At 33.3% G+C, this 26306-nt stretch overlaps 1 protein-coding gene across 2 annotated transcripts in view; it reads right to left on the bottom strand.

Moving 5' to 3' along the window:
• Positions 1–9165: 9165 nt before the first annotated feature.
• LOC123660340 (probable ATP-dependent RNA helicase DDX46) overlaps positions 9166–26306 on the bottom strand; it is a 30825-nt gene continuing 13684 nt past the window's right edge. The window contains exons 14-18 of one of the 2 annotated variants that reach the window (XM_045595440.1): positions 20100–20311; positions 19088–19251; positions 18068–18241; positions 12377–12544; positions 9166–9448 (exon numbers count right to left, since the gene is read on the bottom strand). In XM_045595440.1, the coding sequence (XP_045451396.1) occupies positions 9206–9448; positions 12377–12544; positions 18068–18241; positions 19088–19251; positions 20100–20311 (961 nt within the window). In that variant the 3' untranslated portion in view covers positions 9166–9205. Of the gene's footprint in view, positions 9449–9775; positions 10111–12376; positions 12545–18067; positions 18242–19087; positions 19252–20099; positions 20312–26306 lie in introns of those variants that run through there. The other variant, XR_006744170.1, reaches the window with a different exon arrangement.

Raw genomic sequence — 26306 nt, 5'->3', positions numbered from 1 at the left:
AGAATATTGACTACCCGGCTATACAAATCATCTAGTGTGCGCCTATGAATGACATCATGACACATCCCACCCGCACACGAGGTTAATGAAACCGGAAAATCGATTTGCCTTAACTGCTCATGGCATATGTCATGATATCGCCCAGTCTGCGCCTTAGACCTAGATTGCCACAGGATTTTATTGCATTTATAGTTTTCAGTGTTTAATTTTGAAACTACTTTGTCTAAAATTATCTCTATTACAAGCGGGAAATGGTCAGACCAGTGTACATCACTATCAACTCTCACATTTGAAATAGTTTTCCACGCTGTTTGCGTTACAATACAATGGTCTAACAGTGTTTGACGTGATTCCTAATTTTTCCGTATCAGCACATACCCATTTTTTATCTGAACAATATTCCCGTAACTCCAACCAAAATGGTTGGCCAGGGTGCGCGTTATAATCACCTAACATGTATACAGCTTCCACATCATTATTTTCTACAATAGCATCGATTTCGCCTAAACAGTTTACAAAATCGACACTATTATCAGGAGCATCCGTGGGCATGTATACCGAAAACACAATAATCGATTTCCCGCCTATCGTTCCTCTGATTGCAGTTAGCCTGACACTACTGCAATTTATAACAGAAACTGTGTCAAATACACCTTTTCGCCATAACAAAGCAACCCCACCATATGGCCTCCCTCTGAGAATACCCACGGTAGTATCAACATAAGGAAGACGAAAAAATTTCTACTCGGGAAGTCGCTATGCTTCTCCTTTTGACAAATACTACTTAAATTTTCTTTAATTGCATGGTTGTCTAGTTGTGTGTGTGTCCAACGAATTTGTGTTAAGTTTCACGAAATGTTAAAAATACTATTCTTCTCTATCTTACTGATGTCCAGAAACAGCTTTTACGAATAGAAATTAAATACATATACATACTCTAAATTTTAAGTTAAGTACAAGTACGTTTGCGGATACGATGACCTAAAACACATACCACAGACCTTAGACAACAGAAGACGTGTCGATGTTAAACATATGTAATTTTTGTTATAATAAAAATATGTCACACAAGACATTCCTCATCTTGCCACACTCAATATATCAGTAAATCCTTTTTCACTAACGTATATCGTGTGCGAACACACGTTCAACGCGATATCGAATTACACCGAATCATAAATATTGAATTGACTCGTGCCGATCGTGTGACTCTTATCTATCACGAATAGAGCTTAAAAACTCATCATAATCTGTGTGACTATAAATCTTTATGTTTTTTATAGTCATAAGCTGATGGTGGTCCACTGTCAACCAATAACGTTTTTTCTATTATCTATAAAAGTTTCCACTGAGCATCTATTATCAACGTTTTGTCGATTGGCGTTCTAAAATATTCCTTTTTTTAAACTTCTTATCGTGGATTGTTTGATCTTTTATGTTTATCAATTCAATGAACTTTAATATCGTTTGAGGTAAAACATACTATAAAATATCTTACTCAAAGAGTCGAGCAGTCTCTTTAGCGAATGCTACAGAATGTCACAGCAAGTAATACTGCTCTCAAATAGTTTTGTATTCCTATGATGAGCAATTGAGCAAGTAGCCAGTGCTCTTGGGAATGCGCTGTGTAGCAGAGCAGACAGAGATGGTAAGCTTAGTAACGCTTTTATTCTTCCGACCGTAGAAATTAAATTATAAAAGAACAGAGTAATTAACTTACCTACGTTACGTTACGACCACAGAAGTTACGACTTATTTCAACGTTGCACGAACCATAATATATCTATATCAAAGTAGATAAAAAAACGAGAAAAAATGACAATACCCGACTAGAAAAAAGGTCAGACTCAACCAGATCATTTATCTAGACCGGATCAGGATAGAATGAGGCATGCCAGATCCGGCAAGCTCTATCAGGACCAGGTCTGGTCCAGACAAGGATAGCCTGATCTAAAATATAATCAAGTGTGGTAAGGTATACTGAATCAGAACCCGTTCCGGTCAAGATAAGGACAGCCTGATGTAAAATATAATCAAGTATGGTAAGGCATACTGGATCAGGACCCGGTCCGGTCCAGATAAGGACAGCCTGATGTAAAACATAATCAAGTATGGTAAGGCACACTGGATCAGGACCCGGTCCGGTCCAGATCAGGATAGCCTGATGTAAAATATAATCAAGTATGGTAAGGCATACTGGATCAGGACCTGGTCCAGTCCAGATCAGGATAGCCTGAAAGAAATTACGCGAACTGAGCCTGAATCGCGCTATCAATGTTTTTAAGCGCATTTAGTATGTATACAGTTATCAGGACAGTCCAGCAGGGAGTCCATTTCTACACAGTGGAGCAGTCGTAAGTAGTACGACGTAGTTATTTAGTAATTAATTATTAGAAGTTAATAAATAAAATGTAATTAATAATAATAAATAATTAATAAACAAAAATAAATAATATTTAAAATAAAAATATTATAATTGGAAAAATAAACGGAAATAAATATCTTAATAATTATGTTAAGTAACATTTTATAATATCAATTCGCTTTTTTTATTAAACAATTTTTCGAGAATATACATTCGTGTTTTTTAAAAGGACCGGACTGAACCGGCTGATCAGGATGAGATGAGATTTCCTGATCTGGACCCGATCAGGAAATCTCATCTCATCCTGATCAGGTCCAGAGAAATCTTCTGCGTTACATACCTTACCCGGTCCAGATCAGGCATGCCCGGTCCGGTCCTTCTAAGGAACACGAAAAAATTTCTACTCGGGTAATATATTATATAATAATATAAACAATGTTAATTGCATTTAAACTGATTTGTGTAAAAAAAAACACAATAACAATTTTATGTTTATTATTCTTCTAATCTTGTAGTATTTTTATAAAAATATTTAATTACCATAACATCAACTTTTCCTTTAGAAGACTGGTGATAAAAAGTATTATTAAGTATTTATAAAAAATAATAAGATAAGTTTTTAAGAAAATGTGTATAAGTAATTCAAATAGTGACAAAAAAAATTTAAACTTGCTGTACTCGTAGTTTGTTGGGACTAATAAAAAAGTAACAAATACAGTAATTAGTGGTAATTAAGAAATGGCGTCACTTACCAAGTCCTTTTCTTTTCTGTGACAGGACATGACACATACGCACTGACCCCATCAAGATTACTGTGAGAAAACAACTATTGACGCACGATTTTTAATCGGTACTTCTCGCTTTTTTATTTGTTTTATAACTATGTTTATACATATATTTCGTTATTTTTATATAAAATATAAATTTTATTTAAAATTAACCGAACTCAGTAATAATAACCAATGTTAAAAACCTCGTAAATAATCTATTAAAAAAACTTTTCAAATTGATAAGTACACGTGTGATATTTGGAACAATAATAATTATATCAAATGTTTTATTTACTATCTAAATTGCTAAATTTATTAAAAATAAAATATATAACGATTATGTGTCAAGGGGTCAAGAACTCATTTGACTACTCGGTTTCTTTGGTGTCATTTTTAACTCACACAGTAATGATACCAGAATTGCTGGAATTTAGCAAATAGGAGGGCAATAGGTGACATAACAACAGTCTTGTGACTTTGATATGAGTTTTTAATCACGACATTGTGACGTAATATCGAAATATGGACGTTATGTTTAAGTTTATAATCAATTTAAAGAGTTTTAGGTACCAATATTGTTAATATATAATATATTATGTAAAATGGCTGTTATGTATACTTCACCAATACCTATTGATGAAGTATTAGTAGGTATATTGTTACAAATATTAATTTAAATAGGTAGTTATTTAATTTATACTTTTGCAACATTTTTTTTTAATATATAAGTATTATATTGTGGGTAGGGTAGGGTAGTAGTAGGGTATATTATTTTGTGGGTAGAAATAAGATTGTAAAAAAATATACTCTTGGATAAGATGTAATTAGAGAGAAGACGAGTGTCGAATAAGTAGTAAAAAAATTGCATAGGGACCCTATGCAATTTTTTTTTTATATAACTAGTTTAAACAAGCTTTCGGCTCACCTTATGGTAAGCAATTACCATAGTTTATAGACGTCTGCAGCATGAAAATCATCATAAGCGCGTTGACGACCCTATCTTCAATTTCCCCCCAGGAGCTCTGGTCACCTTACTCACCAACAGGAACACAAAACTGCTTGAAAGCAGTATTATTTAGCTGTGATCTTCTGTAAGGTCGAGGTACTTACTACCCTACCCCAGTCGGGCTGCTCCATATTTTGAACAGGAAATTTCCTGCTGTGCTCTACCTCAGTTGATAAAAGTTATTGTTTCGAATATAATCATATATACGAGTATGTAATGATCTAGAGTATTCTAGAGAATAAATACATGAAGTGGTGATATGTGAGTATTATTTGAAGAGGCTTCAACCGACAGCAAGTGTTACTATCAACTCAAATACTTCATTTACAGCAATCGAAGTTTTCTTTATTTGCAATTCCGTTACATGTATATAATATAAATAGAAAAAAAAAATGTATATTTTGGAATATTTTAATTACTTTTTACTCATTAACTAAAATCACCATTTACGACCTGTTAGTGAGATTTTATACGATATATTTTATCCTACCAATATTATAAAAGCAAAAGTTTGTATGTATATCCATACATACAAACTTTTACATCCGTATAGATCTATGGATGTATGGATGTTTGTTCCTCTTTCACGCAAAAACTACTAATGGATTTTAATGAAAGTTTACAATAATATAGCTTATATATTAGCATAACACATAGGTTGTAATCTCTAAAGATAGTGAGTGAATTATTCAAAATATAACGATAAGTGTCAAGTAAGTCGGAAAAAAATATGCCATCTGCGAGCTATTGTGGCGTGCGATGCTAAAACTGTAAGGTTTTAAACCTATATAATGTATAAGAAAAATGTTTATCTTAATTAGTCCTACAAAAAAGTCCGCAACAGCATATATCTATCTGTTATGAGTAAGCTATTATCGATATTAATTTTTATATGGCAGAGCCAATTTTGATAAATTTTTGGTATAAAGATAGATATTGAAAAGATAATAAGCTACTCGAAGTAGTCACTAATTCTGTGCAGACAAATTCGCTGGTACCAGCTAGTATTATATTATTATAAAGATGACGATATTGGTTGACCGATGATATTCAACATATTTTAATTTAATTCCAATATGATATGTAAAATCTTAATTTTTTTTCAAGTGTAACACAATTTTATTAAATTTCGTGATATTTTTTTACTAGCTTCTGCGACTTTCGTCCGCGTGGAACAGTTTCTTTGGGCTAACTGGGGAAGCTCTCAAAAGGAAAAAACCGATTTTGAAAGATTCTTCATTGGTGCTTCGCTCCTATTGGTCTTAGCGTGATGATATATAGTCTATCTAACTCTTAAAAGAATTTTTCAAATCGGACCAGTAGACCTAAGATTAGCGCATTCAAACAAACAAACAAACTCTTCAGCTTTATAATACGTAATTCTATAAATAATCTTGGGACATGCACTTTTTTAAGGGTACCTATTTTTATTAAATCTGACTCTAATGTCCAGCAGGCATTAAATATGAAAATAATTGTAATTCCGAGTTTCTTTTTTTTCTGAATAAAATTTTGCTAAGGATATAGTATTGAAATAATCGAAACCCCGTTAACGCAAACAATGTCGCTTATGTGTGGCATTTAGTAATAGCAAGGCACTTCAAAAGAAATTTTGGTCTCTTAACTGATATTTCTAAAAGTTTTTTGTAAGAGTTTCTTATCAGTGTTGGTAGGTAGGTTTATCTTACTAAATAGAGCGATTGAATCTGCGTGGACACATGGATGCCTAAGTTTTATTAAGCTACAGCTAAAATTCTTTATATCCCAGATAAAATGTCTTGATATTGAGATACATTGAAAGTACTTCGTTGATAAGACATTGAGACTTTGCATCGATAAATAGATATATATTAAGATACCTACACAAGAAACCACGTTCCACGCGAACATGGACAACAATATAGCTATTCTAATTTGAAATAATAACGAGGAAAAATTTAGATTTTTGTTCGTTTGTATTAGATAAACAATAACTACTAGATCGATTCTTCTACTGATTTTAACCGGTACAGTGCTACAATATACCTGAGTGACATAACAGCAAAATTCGTGTTATCCGGGTGGGTAAAGCCGCTACCTAAAAGTTAGTTATGTATCTATACTAATATTATAAATTTGATTGTTTGTTTGTTTGCATTGAATAGGCTCCGAAACTACTGAGCCGATTTGGAAAATTCTTTCACTGTTGGGAAGCTACACTAATCCGCGGGTAACAAAGGCTATATTATATTTTCAAATTTCAATTATTTTGAAATTTTTGTTAAATACCCGTGCGAAGCCGGAGCGGGATGCTAGTACCTAATATAAAGAAACATGTTAGACTTAGTTTACATAATCATATTATTATATTATTATATTAACAACATTTAAAGATATATTGTATATAAACGTATTATTAATTCTTACATTATATTATTCCAACCAACTAAAAAAATCAATATAGTTAATGTTGAGCTACTACCGTGTCGAAATGTAAATTTTGCTGAGAAGTATCGGTAAAAAACTCAACAGTTATGGTTTTACAAATTACAAGGGACTTATTGCTTTATTTATTGTTTTAATATTTGTCAATACTGGTCGATATCGTGCTAAATATAACATTTACCACCGAAGTTAAGTAAGCTATAAAGAATACCACCTAATTGTACACAGTTATAAATTCGATGCTTACAGATATCTGAGGTCGTTAGTAACTAATAAGCGAGTTGACTTCAAACTCACTTTGTTTGCGGTGGAATCTTCCCGCGGCGGAGATAACCCTGCTATCAGCGACGACGTCCGCACGAGACGCGCTGAGCTATTTATAAGCTGGGTGATACAATTACAATTGACACTAGCTATCTTGGGATGTCAGAACACGTGCCGTCTCTACTTATCTCCTTGGAATTCTCCATTCAGACCTTAATTGTCATAAACATTATTTGTATGCACATATCATTCCACTACGTAGGTTCACCTACATGGAATTTAGTCGTGGGAATATGCCTTTGTTGCTGTAATAGCAACAAGACCATTTTAACTTTCTTTTAGTTGACGTTACTCTTCAATAAAACTAAGTCTTTTAGAGTACTATAATATTAGGGACTTTGTTTCAAAATTATGTATGAAAGAGTTGATATTTTTTTAACCGAACTCAAAAAAGAAGGAGATTCTCAATTCGATTGCATTTTTAATGTATACGATCGATTGTGTTTTTAATGTACCTCAGAACTTACTAGGTAGACCGATTTCGATGATCCTTTTTTAATCGAAATGTGGTGCTTGTCATGTGGTTGCTTTTAAAGATACTATCTGAGAAGTACTTTTTCAGTTATCTCTTTACTTGACTATTGTTTCATCTTCCTACGTTGCATTACTTGACCATGTAATTGAAGTCGGTTTTTCTTCGTTTGCGAGTAAACAATTATTGGCAGTATTTTTTTTTAAATAATAAATCAAATCATACCAGAAAATTTAACGCTGTTATAACGTTCTTCATAATATTGAAAATCATAATTTGTACGTAATTAATAAAAGTAACAGTTACTTTTCTACATATGGCACTTAACAAGCGTGGAATAGTAACATAATAACAAAAACGGGACATGTTGCATCATCTTTGATTATTACAAATAGATTCCATTACTTATCAAACTGTTACTCACAAGTTTCCACTAATATGTCTGCTTACGAAATAAAGCTTAGTTGTTCAATACTATTAATAGCGTCTTCGTAGAAAGTATAAAGAGAATCGAGTACCATATAAAACCATATAAAACATAATTATACAGAAAATGAAAGTTTAAACCTATGTTACCTCAAATATGACCTCCGCCAAGTAGGCTTTGAAGTAGGTATAAGATAGCACAGTAGGGAATATACCGCTTAAAACCATCTATATTTTCTAGCAGTCCAGTAATACTTACTTTTTGCATTCTAGCTGCGGACATATCTTGGCTAAACCCCACCTGTCATTAATTGTAATAACCTAACCGGAGTAAAACCATTGGCAGATATTAAACAAATATAAACGCTTTACACTCAACGACCCCCAATAGGACTTTCTCCTGTATCGGACATCCAGAAACGCACACAATACATAAGCACAAACGCCCAGACCACGATAAACATCTATATGGCCAATACAAATATCTGTCGTGATCGGGCATCGAACGCGCTACTGTCAGCGCAACAGGCAATGCTCTGACCGCTGCGCCATCGCATTGACAAATATTACGATAGGGATGACTTCAGCGGACTTCAAAAACCACATATCGACATATTTGTGCACCAGATGAATGATGATGGATTTTGGTCTATTTCGACGTTTATGAGGTGTCATAACGCGGGATGGTGACGTATGATTATTATTAATTTAAGCCTATAATTATGATCTTAGAGCAAACTCATAAAAACTTAACGAATTAACATTTATTTGTCAATGATGAAATCTTGAAGTGTTTTACAATTCAAGATAAAAATAAAAAGTGCACAAAGTCGCTTTATCTCTTCCAAGATATAATTTATGAAATGTATAAAAATAGAATTTTTGATTGATATCACCACTCGAGCAACTAAAATAACCTTATCACTCAATTGTCGTCCGAGACAGGTGGATATTGGGATTTGAAAGACCCTTCAATGTGTTACTGTTAACTCACGTTTTGTTTTTACCGGTGATAACGTAAATCTCATAATACTTGTTTGCGACATACGACGCATTTCAATTTCAGTTTATTGCAATTATTACGCGAAGCATTTTCAAATTGCTATTATCTATTACTGGTACTTTGTTATAAAGTGGCAGAATTTTATAATACACAAATTGTGAAATTAAAGTTTAAGTAAGATAAAATACAAAAAATATTATTATTATTGCTTTAATTACTTTATGTAGCTTTAATTACTCTTTTAAATATACATATATGAACTGTAAATTAATTTTAAAACAAAATAAGTTAACCATGCATTATTTTAATTACATATTAGTAATGATGATGACGAACGATGAATATGACGACGAGAGTCCAAATAAAAACACAATATTTAGAAAGATACGTCAAACTATATTAGCATAAAAATCCATTACAGGACCTTATATCTAGCTTTGTTAATCATATGATGGGCAGACGTCTGGAGTTTGAGGAGTTCTTCCTTTATGAGACGCGTTATTTCTGACTTCGCTTTGGCAACAGCTAACTCCTGCGAACTTTCGATGGCCAGGTAGAGCTTCCTCTCGCCTTCTGGTGGAGCTTTGCCAGGTGGTACGTATGTACCTCTTACTGTTATACCCGCTTCTGAATATTCACTGATTAACGCTAACGCCTCCTACGGGACAAAGGAGAAGAAAATATTAGTATACAATATTAAATTTACTACAATAACTATTATATTCAACTGTAAAAGTTAATACAAATGATATAAACTAGAATATTTTAAAAACGACAAAGATTGAATTTCAAGCGCACAAAATTATTGATAAAATGTTTCAAATCAACCACCAATCCGCATTGGAACAGCGTGGTGGATTAAGCTCTGATCCTTCTCCTACATGGGGAAAGAAGCCTATGCCCAGTGGGATATTACAGGCTGAAGCGCGTGAAGCGTTTCAAACCAAATTATATAAAACTAAGCTTTAAAATAATTTAAAATTACCTTAAAACTGTACTAATTACAATAGAAGCACCTGCGTCGATTCATAAGTTTCACACAGAAAAATATGAACGCACCTATCAACGCTAACTTGAGTAGCATCATGACTGATCACTTCGGAGCAAGGAAATGTACTGAGCAAATGAAATGTACATAGATGCATAAATATTGCAAGGGTTATCCATTAATGTTATAGTGACCTCAAGTAAATTAATAATAAACGTAGGAAATGAGGTTGTGTACTTGTGAACAGCAATAAAATGTGATTGCAAGTAAATAAGGTTAAGGAATCAATTAATGCTATCTTTAAAAACAGTAATTATAACGTTAGCTGATCTGGGACTGGCATTCATTGTTTGAAGCATCAACAAGTTAATGAGCTTATAGTAAACAATATTATTTACATTGTATGGCTAATAGGTATGATTACAATATCAGTATGGAAAACAACAAGCTGCAATACTTCTGTACGATTGCTTCACTTATGAGTTTGTTCAAAACAAAGACGTTTTTAATCGTCGAGTAGTCGCATACTATCACTGCGCTATAAATAAGTCAAAGAACTAAGCCTCAACTTCATAATAAATACTAAATAGTACGCGCAACTTCGTCTGCGTTGCTTAGTAAACCTTCGCGGCAAGACATAACGTAATCATTATAAAAATCGTTGTTTCTCAAAATGTACAATAACGTTATAATTATTAAATGTAGTAAGCTTCAGCCTGTAGTATCCAACTACTGGGCATAGGCCTCTTTCCCCATGTAGGAGAAGGATCAGAGCTTTATCCACCACGCTCGCTGCTCCAATGCGGATTGGCGAATATTAAATGTAGATATCACAATATCCTTGCTTTAGATAAAGTCCAAGTGTCTAAAAAATAAAATCGTAAAACTTAATTAAAATCTTTGCAATAGTTTTTTTTTCGAAATGCACACACAACAGCATTCTCTATAAAATATTTTCTATCAACAACCTACAGTTTCATTTTTATCTCGTTATGAGAGTTTAATGATGTTGATCCTTCTATTCTCGTGGACTCTAAGAAATGTAAAATAACGTAGCTGTCATACTTTACACCACAATTTGTGTCACCGAAATAGAACATCAATGGAAGCGGATATTTCGAATACGATCTCTGATTGCTTATCGATCTTTATAACGATATTTTTTACTCTCATGACGTCAGCATTTACGTCAAAGACGAGCCTGTTTTCACTGAAATCATCGCCTAGTAACTTGTTCAACAAATGATTATCATCAATCAATATATATTGATATAATCGGTAAGTACTGGAATATTACAATTCTAAGTAAGAAAACAATTTTTATCGGAACACGCCTTCAAAGTGTGATTCCTAAATGATATTTAATGCTTGACAACGATACAAAATAGATAAGTGATATCCTTCACATTAAAATTATATAATTTCAGTTTTCACTTTATCAAAAATCAATCATTATTATTCATAAAATATTTAAGTACACCACACCTCTCAAATTTATTGATCGCAATATTAAAAAAATTAACTTATTAACTAAAAATTATATTCACGTTTCATATATATTATAATTTAAGAACACTTCTAATCTATTTTATAACAAATATATTTATTTACTTAATCTAATTAGTAATAGTATATCTTTAGCTAAAAAAATATCTATATACTCGTATATCTTATCTGTATAGGCGAGTCGATTATTTATATAAGGAATAGAAACGGTCCCAATATGCCGCCTCGAGGTACCCCACTATAGACACATTATTGAGTTCAAAGATCCTGTACCCAGTAGTCTTGTAGTCAGATTTCGCTACTCCAAAAAAGTTCGGAACACATTCGCTTCAGCCTGTATTACCCCACTACTGGGCATAGGCCTTTTTCCCCATTTAGGAGAAGTATCAGAGCTTAATCCACTACGCTGCTTCAATGCTGGTTGGCGGATATATTCCTTACTATGAGTAACGACCACTATCAGGTGTACATGATAACAACCGGGACCGACGGCTTAACGTGCTCTTCGAGGCACGGTGGGGAGACCCACAAGGACTGCACAAACACCCAGACCACGGCAAACACCTGTATGGCCAATGCAAATGTTTGTCATGTGCGGGGATCGAACCCGCAACCGCCAGCGCAACGAGTACAATCCATGGCTGTAACCGTTGCCCAACGCGGCGCCATACGGCGGCGGAACACATTCAATGCAGTTAAATCATTTTTTTTTTTGAATCATTCGACTTATCATTTATATTTTTTCTTTATAAATATGAAACGGTTTACAATAAATGCAAATTAACATATTTCATTCGTCTGTCCTAAGAAAATTGACCTCAAATTGGTCTTAATGTCACCTACGTTATTCATTATTTTTCACTAACAATATAATAACACCTATATAATATAATAACAACTATATAATATAATAACACATGAGTTCACGTTATTTTTGGCGTAAACTTGTGGAGGCCTATGTCCAGCAGTGGACTGTATAGGCTGTAATGATGATAATACGACAGGCACACAAAACTACACCATACATATTATTATAACACCAAACACATAATACATATAGTAAGTAACACCAAAGTTTTTAAGTTTCCCTACCTTGCTAGTAACTCGCCAACGCGCTTGCTGAGGGAAGTCGTTGATCTCCAATTCCGTCTCGTATTTACGGAACACCTCTTCAGCCGGCTCCGATGTGCTTTCGTCTCGAGGTTGATAGTTCAACCGCGTATTTAATTTCGCTGCAAGCTGTTCCGCAACTGTTTTGGCCTGTTGAAAACATAGGCAAAGCATCAACAGGATTTTCGAATACATTAGATCGTTCCATTGTTAGAACTTTTAGATTATTAGAAATACCGATATAAAAAATAATTTTTAACAAAAAAAACCGACTTCAAACAGGAAACTAAAAAGTGAAAAATAAATTTACTTAGTACAAAGTAATTCGTATTTTGATTTAGTTAATCAGAAATGATTAAATAAATATTTTATAATTTTGAAGTCGGTGCCAAGTAAAACAATACTACTCTAGTATCTTCTCGTAGGTTGTACTCAGTTTTCTTTCATAATTTGTTTCATTGACTATTAGGTTGAATACTGTTATTATTCTGTTATTGTTTTGACATATCTAATAATATTTTTTGTACTTGTTTGTTGTGTGTGTGTTGTTTGTATTTGTTATTGTAGTCAGGTTGTTGTAGTATTTACTTGGCACCAACTTCAAAATTATAAAATATTTATTTAATCATTTCTGATTAACTAAATAAAAATACGAATTACTTTGTACTAAGTAAATTTATTTTTCACTTTTTAGTTTCCTGTTTGAAGTCGGTTTTTTTTTGTTAAAAATTATTTTATTTTACAATTTTTAGTGATGGGTAGACCTAACAAGGATGCTTTCTCTCTTGTGTCGGGGGACCGGAAACATAAACAATACAGAAGCACAAACACCCAGATCATGACAAACATCTATATGGCCAATACAAATGTCTGTCGTGCGCGGGGATTGAACCCACTAACGCCAGTGCAACAGCCGGTACTGTGACCGCTGCGCTAACGCGTCGACATACTATGAGTAAAGTTCGCTATCAGGTGTACGTAATAACAACCGGGACTGACAGCCTAGCGTGTTCTCTGAGGCTAGGTTGGGAGAACCACAAGGATTAACAACTAGACCGAAAATAAATATTTGTATAAACATAAATATCCACTCCGAGCGGGAATAGAACCCGCGACCGTCGGTGTTTAGGCGCCGCCGACACGGCACATGCACCATTATATCAAAGCGGTCGTCAAACAGCAAAAGGTAACTGCTGGAAATTGTTGAGAAATTCCCTCGAGTGTTTATGGGCTCCATCATCAAACCTGGTCCTGCGACACAGCAGGTAATTGCTATAAGTCGTTGAAGAGTTCCCTCGACTATCTTTCGTCTCCATCACCAGACTGAAATGGCACTTATAACTCATACATATGCAAAGTTCTCATCAATAGAAACGAATTAAGTTCAAACAGCAGGTAATTGCTATAAATCGTTAAAGAGTTCCCTCGACTATCTTTTGTCTCCATCATCAGACTGTAATGGTACTTATAACTCATACAGGTGCAAAGTTCTCATCAATAGAAACGAATTAAGTTCAAAAACCAGGTAATTACTATAAATTGTTGAGGAGTTCCCTCTACTATCTTTCTTCTCCATCATCAGATCGACTCCAGACCTTTATTAAATAGTAGTGCTTTATAGTACTTAATGAAAACATGATTAAATTTACTAGTCATCCTTACGATTTTTGAAAGTTTCCCTCGATTTCTCTGGGATCCCATCATCAGATCCTGGTTTCCTTATCATGGTACCAAACTATGGATATCTCCTTTCCAACAAAAAAAGAATTATCAAAATCGGTTCATAAACGAAGAAGTTATCCCCGAACATACATAAAATATATATATATATATATATATATATATATATATATACGGTCGAATTGAGTAACCTCCTCCTTTTTTTGAAGTCGGTTAATAAAATATAAGTCATTTTTGTTCAAATCTTTACAATATTTTATATATCTCCAGTCATCACAATATTACCCGTCAAGATAGGCCACATTAAAAATATTTTTTGAGACATGTATTTGTCTACAACAATATTGGGGACATGAACCCAAAACCACGAAGAGGAACACCTCTATAGGAGAAATGCTCTATGCTCGTCTTTAGGACATTTACTTTATTGTCGTTGATAAATTAACGAATGTAACTTTCTTCTTTTCCAATAATGAAAGAAATGTTACTCGCTCTTTGTAAATACACGATTTTCATGCAAAACGTACGTAAATTAATCCACATGACGATTATTTATCAGATTATAGACTGATTCATATAAGGTGTAAACACTTTATCATATAAATTAATACGCTAAGGTTAATAATTAAGATGTTTGCCTCCCTTTTTAGAAAAAAAACCTCACAATTACTGCACATAAATTGTATATCATTATATATATATATATAATATATATAATTACTTGATCTACCGGCATCCACATCTAAAAAAAAATATTATTGCTTATGTTTTTGTAAATTAATACAATATTAAAATTATATATATACATATGACGGCTTAATTTTGAAACAACGTCAACATGATTGACGGTCGATAATTTTTTTGATCAAATTCAGGCTACTTTTTCCTTAAAAAACGCGCGTGAAACCGCGGACCCAGCTAGTAAGGCATTATTTTGTTAGTTATAACATTAAACACATACAAAACAAAGAACGTACAAAGAACTCGCAAAATTATAATATAAGTGCACATTTCATTGCGACAGGAGTGATAATTTCAATACTAAATTGTATCCGATCCTTGTCACATGACTGGCCGCACTCGTGACTCGGTATACAAAGTTGGCGTTACGTTAATATTTTATTTACGGAAAATTTTATTAGTCGAACGTAAAAACTTAAGCGTACATTGTGCTATGTCAACAAGTTGACGACTTACAAAAATATAAAACCCTATAGATATATTCTGTACACATTGCTAATGATAACGCTGGAACGTACGAGTTTAGAGAGTTTTTGTGTAAATTTTAGTTCAATCGTTTTGTTTTTAGACAATATTACTTTTGGGTTTTTCTTACATTTTTTTTTAAGATAAATAAATTAATGAACAATAAATTAACTTTAAGTACCGTACTAAAAATAAAATATCTACTGATTCTAAACATTATTATCAAGTGACAGCAATTAAGGTGGAGTTATTGCTAGTTATCACTTTCTTACTATCATCAACGGTTATCTGATATGATCAATGGAGAGGTGTGATAGGGGTGTGTGTTGTGATGATATCGGTGTGTTAGCACTTTTAAATATTGAGACAGATTAAAAACAATAATGTAATAAAAATTAATGAATGTTAAACTCGAGAATAGCTGGACCGGTTCGGCTAATTTTTTTTTTTATATTTTCTTAATACTAGTTAGGTACTTAAGATAAGGAATACTAAGGAAGTTGTACAGAAAACTACCAAATTTCAGAACTTCACGCTTGTAACAGTTCGCAATACAACGTTTGTCAACTAGTAATAATGATTAAATTGAGATACAAGAGAATCATTACATAGTATAAAACAAAGTCGCTTCCCGTATGTACTCGTATGTATGCTTAGATCTTTAAAACTACGCAACGGATTTCGATGCAGATTTCTTTAGTAAATAGAGTGATTTCAGAGGAAGGTTTATATGTATAATACATGCATAATATACTAGAGGAACACTTATGGTTTTTGCAACCGTTTGAAACAGGGCGGGTCGCTAGTTAAAAATAAATTAAATTCCTTTCAAATCGCCTCTAATACAAGTAGTATAAATTCTTTAAGCATAATTTTAAGTTAATGATAAATGACCCTATTAAAAAAAAAGGCAAAAAACGAATTTTTATATTGTTCTTCTTAGAATTCTACGACCGTGTTTGTATGTTACATATATTTATTTATAACTATCTGACCCAGCAAACGTTGTTTTGCCATATTATATGTTATGAACCTCCCTTAATATATCCCTCCTTACAACTTAGGGGAATAAAAAATAGATGTTAGCCAATTCTCAGACCTATCCGCAACTATAGACCTATGCACACAAAATTTCATAAAAACGGTCCGGCCGTTTCGAAGGAGTATTGTAACTAACATTGTGACACGAGAATTTTATATACAAGATTTATTTATAAGTGTAAAATTAGCGGGACTAATGTTGCAAACCATTTTTAAAAAAATATGATGGAAATAACTTGTATTTAAAGTAATTAATCACTTATGGATAATGATGAAATAAAGTTGTGTTTCGTTGTAATTTTGCAAAAGTCACACTAATAGGCAAAGACCTTTTCTTTCAAGAATCTATCTGAATGTATACCTATATTCAAATATGTTATTTATATCTAAACCATCAGTTTTATTCATTTACTCTCTCTCAATTCTTGACTGCACAGTAAAAATATATTGCACAATAATTGTGTTTGTCCAAACGAAAAAAAAAACCGATTTCAATTTACATCCGACAAGTAATAAATGCCGTCATCTATTCGCACTTGTATGACTAGGTATATACTTTAAAGTAAATAAAGGAGCCATTATCTTTCCTTATCATAATTTTTATTATGTAGGTATAAGTATATATATTTATATATTATTATTTTGTGTGTCAGCAAGTTTTTTTATATATATTTCAATCATTTGACTACACAGTAATAATCAATTATATAATATATTAATATTTTTATTTTGATTTTTATATATTTAATTTTTCCTTATTGTACGTTTACCTCCTTTAATTTCTGTCTATAACCTTTTTGGATGTGCTAAAAGAAATGCTGGGGGTAAGCACACCCCATTATACGTGAGTCTTGATGACAAATATATTATATAATTCTGTACGTGTACTAAATTGTTATTGTTAAATAAATAACAAAATGAGAACATCATCGATGTATTACATACTTAGTCGAAAAAAAATTGATAATTAAACACGCAATGTTAGAGATAGCCGAAAAACTATTCGTCGGATCTCGCCCAAATTTTAGCGGAACTACATAACAGGTGTGAGCTTTCGTATAAAAAAAATACAGTCGAATAAAAAACCTCCTCTTAGTTTAAAGAATAGGAGTCTTTTAAAAAAGGAAATTCATATCTTGTTCTTCTGTAATGAGATATCATGTGTATTTATTTTTACCGCGCAATTTCGAAACAAAAGCAACCAACAAACACTCTGCAACGTGACGTCTGTCTAGAAACTTGCGAAACGATGCTAAATTTTCTAAAATTTATACAGATTATATCTCTATTTTAGGACAATATTCTGAAAATTTAAATTTACTTTGCAAGAAAAAAATCACGTCATTTTGGGTATTTAAAAGGGCTAGTCTAAAACCTCACCACTTATCAACAAGGGTCATCACGTGGTAAAGTATTTTTTTTTATTATTTATTGGTTTATAATAACATTACATATTATGTATGTATGCATTTATGTATTTTGTATTAGTATATATATATATATATATATATATATATATATATATATATTTGCATGTAATTTTATCATAATTATACTACCCTGTCTCGAGCTAATAACAAATTTATCCTTCTTTACTTGGGTTGGCTGAAAGAAATGGCTAAATAGCCGTAAGTCCGCCCATTGTACTTCACAGTCTGTAACTACCTTTATGTTTATTTGCAACGTATTTATGGCGTACAATAAAGTATAAAATAGTAAACAGTAATGATAAAGGGCGGTACTGACGGTGATGAGCGTGTGCGCGGAGGGCGCGCCCTTGAGGATGGCCTCGGCGGCCTGCTGCGTGGCGCCCTTGTGCTCCACGCCCAGCCCCTTGGCCAGGTTGATGCGGGACGCGAGGCGCCGCGCCAGCTCCAGCTTGCCGTCCGCGCCGCCCGCCGGCGCCGCCGCCGCGCCCGGCTGTGGACAAGCTCGGCAACTGAGGTAGGGCACAGCAGGAATTTCCTGCTCAAATTGTGGAGCAGCCCGACTGGGGTAGTACCTCGACCTTACAGAAGATCACAGCTAAGTAACACTGTTTTCAAGCAGTGTTGGGTTCCTGTTGGTGAGTAAGGTGACCAGAGCTCCTGGGGGGATTGGGGATTGGGTCGGCAATACGCTTGCGATGCTTCTGGTGTTGCAGGCGTCTATAAACTACGGTAATCTCTTACCATCAGGTGAGCCGTACGCTTGTTTGCCGACCTAGTAATATAAAAAAAAAGTACGAGCAGTGGTTAACTGTCACACCCGGCTGGGGCAAGTACGAGCAGTGGTTAACTGTTACACCCGGCTAGGGACAAGTACGTGCGGTGGTATAACTGTTACACCCGGCTAGTGATACACGAAAACAATTTTAATTGGAGGGAATTTGGAATACAAAAAAAAGTTCGTAATTGGACGGAATTTGAATTGGAAAATGTTAATAGTGAAAATATTAAAATTAAATATTTTTTACTAAGGTAGAAAACAAAATTAAATTTCTAAACTTTTACAGTCAATTATGTAGCACTTGACTTATGTGTAAAACGGATGTAACACGCCTGTGAAAGTAACGCTTGCATTACAAACTAAAGCTAAAATATCAGGATATCCAAATGATCAAACACATGATAAATATATTCTAAAAATTAAATTATTTTAGACATTGCAAAAGTTCAGAGTCAAAACCTATCATACAGATAAAGTTACATCACTTATCTTTACTGAATCCCAAAAAAATACTTCATATTATTGTTATTCTTAATCAATTATAGCATAAGTCCAAACCTTAATTTCTTTGACAATTTTCTTAGCGGCGAGCATCGTTTCGATCTGCTGATCGAGGTCTCCTTCCACGTCTTCATCGTCTGAATCTTGAAGACCGAGAGCCGCTTTCTGGTACTTCTTTCTTTCAGTCGCTGCTTGGGCTTCAGATTCGTCGAATTTGAAACCTACGAGCAAAATATGTATTAAGCTTAGAGCTCAATTATCTATATAGAATAATTCTACCTTATAACTATTACATTTTTACATTTCTTCACCCAAATGAAACGCAGAGTTATTAAGGATTATTAAGCAGATTTTCTATTGTAAATTAATAAACAATTTATGTACTGTACTTTATAGACATTTGCTTATCTATTTTACAAACCAATAAAACAATAGTTACTCAATTACAATACTTTTTCGTGCCATCAAAATAAATTATCAACCAACAAATTTTTCTATGACATTCTGCATTTCCAGGCCAACAAAGGAAGGAAACCTGCATGTTGATGTAATTTCCGAAACCTGGTATTTATGTCTGGCAATAAATACTGCCGACAAAAGGTTTCTAGCAGTAGCGATATTATATAGTTTACAAGATATTCCACAACATACGTAAGAATATAAAGCATATCTGTGAAGTGGCTCGGCTTAAGCTAGCGGACATATATATGTATATACGTTTACTGTATACACTCATATTATACACTATACATACATATATTTATCACTATACATATATGTATATCACCATACACATATGCATTATATCCATCTGAAAATAAGTAAGTTCCTGTGGAGTCTGGGATTTTACTATTACCATCAGTGGAAGCGTATATTTGATTGTCACCCTAGTGATACACGAAAAAAACATAAGAGAAGAGCAAGGCTGTTTGTTTTTTTTACGCACACACATGATCCTCTGTTCCTACGGTGAGCAACTTAATGCTTGTTATAAGTAGCAGCAGACTAATATAGCTAAATATTTTTTTAGATAGCTTAAATATAAATAATATATATGTAAATTACTGACCTTTCCCACTAAAACCTCCTCCAGTATGGACCTTCTTGCCCTCCTTCTCCTGGGCCTCCTTGTACGTCTCCCACAGCTGCCTCAGCTCGGGCGGCGCAGGGGTCCCCGCCAACTCGAAGGCCCTCAGTACATCCCCAGCGTACCGACCTTGCTCTGGGGTCAAGAAGGTCCAGGCGTAGCCCTTATTACCCGCACGACCCGTTCTACCACATCTACGTATACGAGGTTTTTTTAATTGAAATAATAATATACTTTACACCAAAAACAAAAAATGTATTTATTTATTATATTATATTCCCTTATTTATTATAAGGGATGGTACACAGCACAGAAAAAATTATAAAACAAACAAGAATGAAATATAATCAAAAAGGCCAATTACGACCACCCATCCGTTTAAAATTTAAATTAACAAACGTGAAAAACAAAAATAAATAAATAAAAGGAAACACAAAACCATTATCACGGTGAAAAAAAGAAAATAAAACAAAATTATTTATATATTAAACCTAGTACCCTTGGGAAGTATAAATTAAAAACAACTCTATATGGAAGGAAATATAACATATATAATAATGATAATAATAATAGTGAAGATTGTATAAATATTTATGAAATATATATAAATTATATATGTATATTTTAGTTGTTGTTTTGATTATTATTTTTAAAGAACTGTTGTTTTATTTTATTTTGAAAAATATTTTTTGAACCTTTGAAAATATCTACGTCTTGAAATTTCAAATTGTATGAGTTAGGTAATCTTGTAAGTATAGAATTCTTTACATAGTTGCTGGAGCAGTTCGGGACATAAAATAAGGCAGTGTGTCTTGTACGCCGTGAAGGGTTGTTTAGTATAATGCAAAGAGCAACACGGAGGGGAGTAGCCAAGTACAAGCGTTCCCCTCTGTCAAGGTATAAGGCCAAATGGCCATATGCGTACAATAAAACTAGTTGCAGCCGCTTTGATCACTAGACTAAATCTAGTTGCGCGATTGAATCAACGTCCTTCAAAAAATGCCAAATTGTTCTGTTTTTTGCTTCAAAAAAAGATCTGCCACGTCAAATTTACTGTATTTTTTAATCACATTATTACTTGTATACTACTTTTAAACCTTTTTTAAACTTAAAAATCACAAATATTATCGGTCGTGTTGACTCGATTTGTTTACCAACATAGGCCGCTCGCCCTCATACAATATGCGGATCGGTCGAGCGACTGATCGGAGTCTATTTCCGAGAAGTCACTGTCGCCGAGCGATAGTGTTGTTACCGGTTTGTTTGTAGATAGTTATCGATAAAAACGGCAAAGGCAAAAGAGGTGACAGACATTTTTGAGATCTTGATTTATTTATAATATAATATTGCTAGCTTTTTTTAATAAACATAGTTATATAATAAAATTGCATTAAATTAAATATGTCAACACTAGCGCTGTCATACGCAATTAGAAAGGAATTTATAAACAACAGATGCAACGATTGCGCCACCTAGCACATCGTTCGATAGTCAACTACCCTCATTCGTTATATTACTCGAGTTATTCTGACGTGTATAAAACGAATAGTGCAACCGCCGCTAAGGCAGTCCTGGCTCTGGCTTGGCACGATGCACTTGTTGTATCCTGCTAGTAGCTTAACCTAGACTCATTCGATAATTAATTTGTGCATACGAATTAATTGTTACATATTATGGCGGATAACTCGAGCAGTGAAGGTGAGCGTTGATACGTATCCCAAAGGAGATCTCCTTAAACCTACACCTGGGTCGCAAGTCCTAGGCACTGCTCTGAGTTACTCCCTCCACCACACGATAGCCACGTGTTCTTTGGACGTTACAATTTCGTTATAATCTTTTTAAGTACTACCTACATAATATTGTAAAGAGTGCGAGTATAACCTACGCCCGCGCCCTGCAAATATAGAAAAGGACCTTCCAATAGTCGAAAGACTACAAATATAATACGCGTATTACGAGTATTAATACATTTTACTAGAATTACTTAATGTGAACTTCGACCATAATGTTATATATAAAAATTTGGCAGGTTTTCTGAAAATCCAAATTTAAGGGATACATGGAAAAAAATTGTAATAACAGACAGACCTGGACGCCCACAAAAAATAGTGTAATTTGTTCAGATCATATCAATACCACTAACTTTCAAGTGTTGGCGAACAATAGAAGGATTAGTCGAGGGCACCAAACCAACACTAACGCCACACTGTTTTTGTCCCGTAAGTTTTTTTTTTGTCTCATGTACAAGGTAATCAAGATATGGTTCACCTTTGTCATAGTAGTGAAACGAAACTTAGATTTGTCAACTTTGAAAATTAACAATGTTAAATCCATCCTTTCAGAGTCATCAACAAATCATTCAATCTAGCAGATGACAGGCTATCATCTTATGATGCCATTAGTGCTACGCTCCCTATTCCTGATTCGTTGACATCACAGTGTACATCATCAACTCCTCAAAATGTGGGTTAATTTTAAATCGTTTATTGTAGACTGGCATTGTTTGGCACAACAACGTTGCACCAAACGTATTGTGACATAATAGTTAGACATATGCTGTCGCGACACTTTTTAACCGACTTCCAAAAAGGGAGGAGGGTCTCAATTCGAGTGTATTTTTTTATGTATGTTACTTCAGAACTCTTGACTGGGTGGACCAATTTTGATAATTTTTAATTTAATAGAAAGCTGATGTTTATCATGTGGTTGCGCTTAAATTTCATCGAGATCTGATAACATGTTTTTGAGTAACCTTTGATAACGCGTATATATTACATATATTGTATTGCTTGTCGATGTAATTGAAGTCAGTTTTTTTTTCGTTTGCGAGCAAATACAATTATAGTAGATAATGATGTATTCTACAAAGTCTTACTACATTTTGTATTTCTATTATCATTAGTTTTTGCAGCGCACGCAATGTAAGGAATTTTTTAGGATATTTTTTTTATCCCTTGGGTTACATTATTGGAGTTTTAGTAAAGATCCCTAATATTTTTAAAAATATAGTATAACCTATGTCGCTCAAGGATAGTGTAGCTTCTCAACGATGAAATAATTTTTTGAATCGGTCCAATAGTTTCGGAGCTTATTCAATGCTAACAAACAAACAATCAAATCTTTACTCTTTATAATCGTTTATTTTACATGAAGATGTTTGATTTGTAGTATATAATAAATTAAGTCTATTTTTATAATAATATCTTACCTTTGTATCACTTTAAAAACATTATTTCCCTAACCGAGTAGTTGAATTTATCGATAATGCATATCGACAGTTGTTACAACCACGGCTGTTAGCAACTTTTCAATGTAGTTGCGGCGTGTCATTATACTGTAATGACATAGAATGTATCTATGTGTGTGTGAAAAATATAAGTGTGATGTTAATTTAGTATGTGTGAGTTTCGTAGTGACAGACGATTATTTTTGTGTGGGAATTAGATAAAGTGTGCATGTGTGTAATTTCCCCCCGCAAAAAATGACAGAAAGTTTTGTATCGGTAACAAACGCAATGGCCACTCCCCTCCGTGTTGCTCTATGGTATAATGCGTTCTACAAACTCCGGACAATTGATGCGGCCACGAAATATATCATACAATAACCCCATGTCTAACACCTCCCTGCATTCCGTTAACGGCAGAAGGTTATAAGCTCGGCAGATTTCTACGTATTCATCACTTACATCGGCTTTTCTACACTTAAATTTAAGGTGATGAACAAATTTCTTTTGTACACTTTCAATGCGTTTTATATAAACATCATACCATGACGGGACCATATAGGAGCAGCGTATTCTAAGATGCTTCTAACTTATGCATAATAAACTATTTTGAAGCTAAGAGGATCTTTAAAAGTTTTACTTACGTTTTTTTACTACAGTTTTCATTTCTTAGTGCTTTGGATCTAATTATATCAATATGAGAAGACATTAACATTTTGCTATCAAAATATACACCTAAATCACGGACCATCTTTGTTCTGCCAATTTCTACGCCATTAAAATTATATTTAAAAACAATAGCATTATTGTTACGAGTAAAACTAATACATTGACATTTCTGAATACTAACATTTATATTTTTCTTTGTATAGTAATCAAATAGGTTGTTAAGATCATGTTGTAACCGCTTACAATCATCAACCGTGTGTACGCTCGTGGATACTTTTTTGTCGTCGGCATAGTGTTTTGAGTTTACAAGAACCGTACTTATGTCATAAATATACGCGCTATAGAAAAGAGGGCCGAGGTGAGATCCCTGGGGTATCCCAGAGGGTACATGGATGTAATCGGATCTGTAACCTCCAAAAACAACAGTCTGCGTGTCTTGCCATGAATTCCGAGACCGTGTAGCTTTTCAAGAAGGATGTCATGGTCTACACGGTTGAAAGCTTTCTCAAAATCCGTATAGACCACGTTAGCCTGTCCATCCTTCTCCATTAATAATAAAATGTAAATAAAATATAAAATATAAATGTTAAATATAAGAAGAATATAGTAAAGTATCGTATGATACAAAATGCGGAAGGCTAAAAGCTATCTCTTCCAAGCTATTTTATGTGTTATTGGTTATTAATGGTTTATTGTTTTCGTTTAAATTAATATAAAACAACACCTTTTTTTTTCAACGGCTTTTAGTTGCAATATATTTTTACTACATAATTTACATCGCTTATCCACGCCTGACGTGAAACATTAGAACAGCAGTCCTAAGACTGTCAAGTAAAGCTAGGACTTGGTATAACGTTGATGGATATTAGGTATGTAAGCTAATCTGATAGTCGTTGAGCATAATAGATGCAACTCTGAAACATCTCCCAAAAAAACAACAAAAAAATGTAACCGAAAAATACTCTCTGTTATACCCGTAATATAATATTAATAGAAATTACATAAATTCATTTAATTTGAAATAGTAAGAAACAAGTAAAATGATTACAATATTGTAAACTGTTATCGTTAACTTTTGTTTATTTATTGGGAAACGCACGTCTCTATCTTTGACGGAACGTCGTCATAAAAGTAGTAATGGCGGTTAAAAAGCAAGGTTGTAAAAGATATTATTCCTAAAATACTTAGGCAAACGTACAAAACATCTAGTACTTTTTGACAAATTTAATAAATATATTTAATTAATCAGCTGTTCTCCTGCGGTTTCACCGACATTTATTTTAGGAAAAAACTTAAAATATATCATCACCTATAGCCTACATTTACCGTGAAAGCCTTCAGTGAATCCAACCTAAAAAGAATATTTCAATTCAAACCAGTAGATCCTGAGATTAGCGCATTTAAACAAACAAAGAAACTTTTCAGGTATATAATAATATTAGTATAAAGTTTATAGTACCTACATACTTTATCTATGTTATGTTTGCATACGTTCCAATATATATTTTATAAATCTTTGTTTATGTTTTCGGTAAAAGAATACATTTCATCATTTTTTTATACTTTTGACGTTTCTGTTAGTTTTTTTATTGTATATTGTTTATTATTATTTCGATATATTATCACATAATTACCTCCGTATAATTTTTTATAGACATGGGTTTGATTATGTAACATAGGAATTAATGATTACAACTTATCATACGTAAATTAAACTACGCACTAACATAGAGAGACTGATGTTAGAGTGAGCTTCAAAAATCTTTTAAATGTTTTGTTTGTATTACTTTCAATAAATTATTTCTGAATTTGTCTACTAGTGCTGACAATGCTTTATAAATTCTACCTCTAGTAATTCTTTTAAGTTAGTGGTAACTAAGTACTATGTAAGCAGAATTTTAGTAATTTTTTAACAGTCAGTTGTCAGTGAAAGTCAGCAAAACCCTACCCCTTGCCCCCACCCCTATGCTTACGTAAACATTGGTACCTATATACAATCCTGATTAAATGCGCAAACTTTTAATGGCACTTGCCAAGGCACTTTAGTACATTTTTTTTAAAGGAGGGCTTTTCAAAGTCGATAAATTTTGAAAATTTTAAATTCATAGTTCAACTAATAGTCTTAATTCTAGAAAACTTGGAGCAATTGTGTCATTATTTTTAATTGTGGTTCTAGAAATTTTATTTAAGGTTACGGATTCAAAGTTTAAATGAACAAAAATAATAAAAATTAACCACAATAACCGAAAAATGGTTACAGTTCGACCAAATTTATAAGTTTTTCTTAAATTCCCATA

This window comes from Melitaea cinxia, chromosome 15 (genome assembly GCF_905220565.1).
Source record: "Melitaea cinxia chromosome 15, ilMelCinx1.1, whole genome shotgun sequence".
NCBI lineage: Eukaryota > Metazoa > Arthropoda > Insecta > Lepidoptera > Nymphalidae > Melitaea > Melitaea cinxia.
Note: the sequence above shows the minus strand (reverse complement) of the source record. Positions and strands in the feature narration are given on the sequence as shown.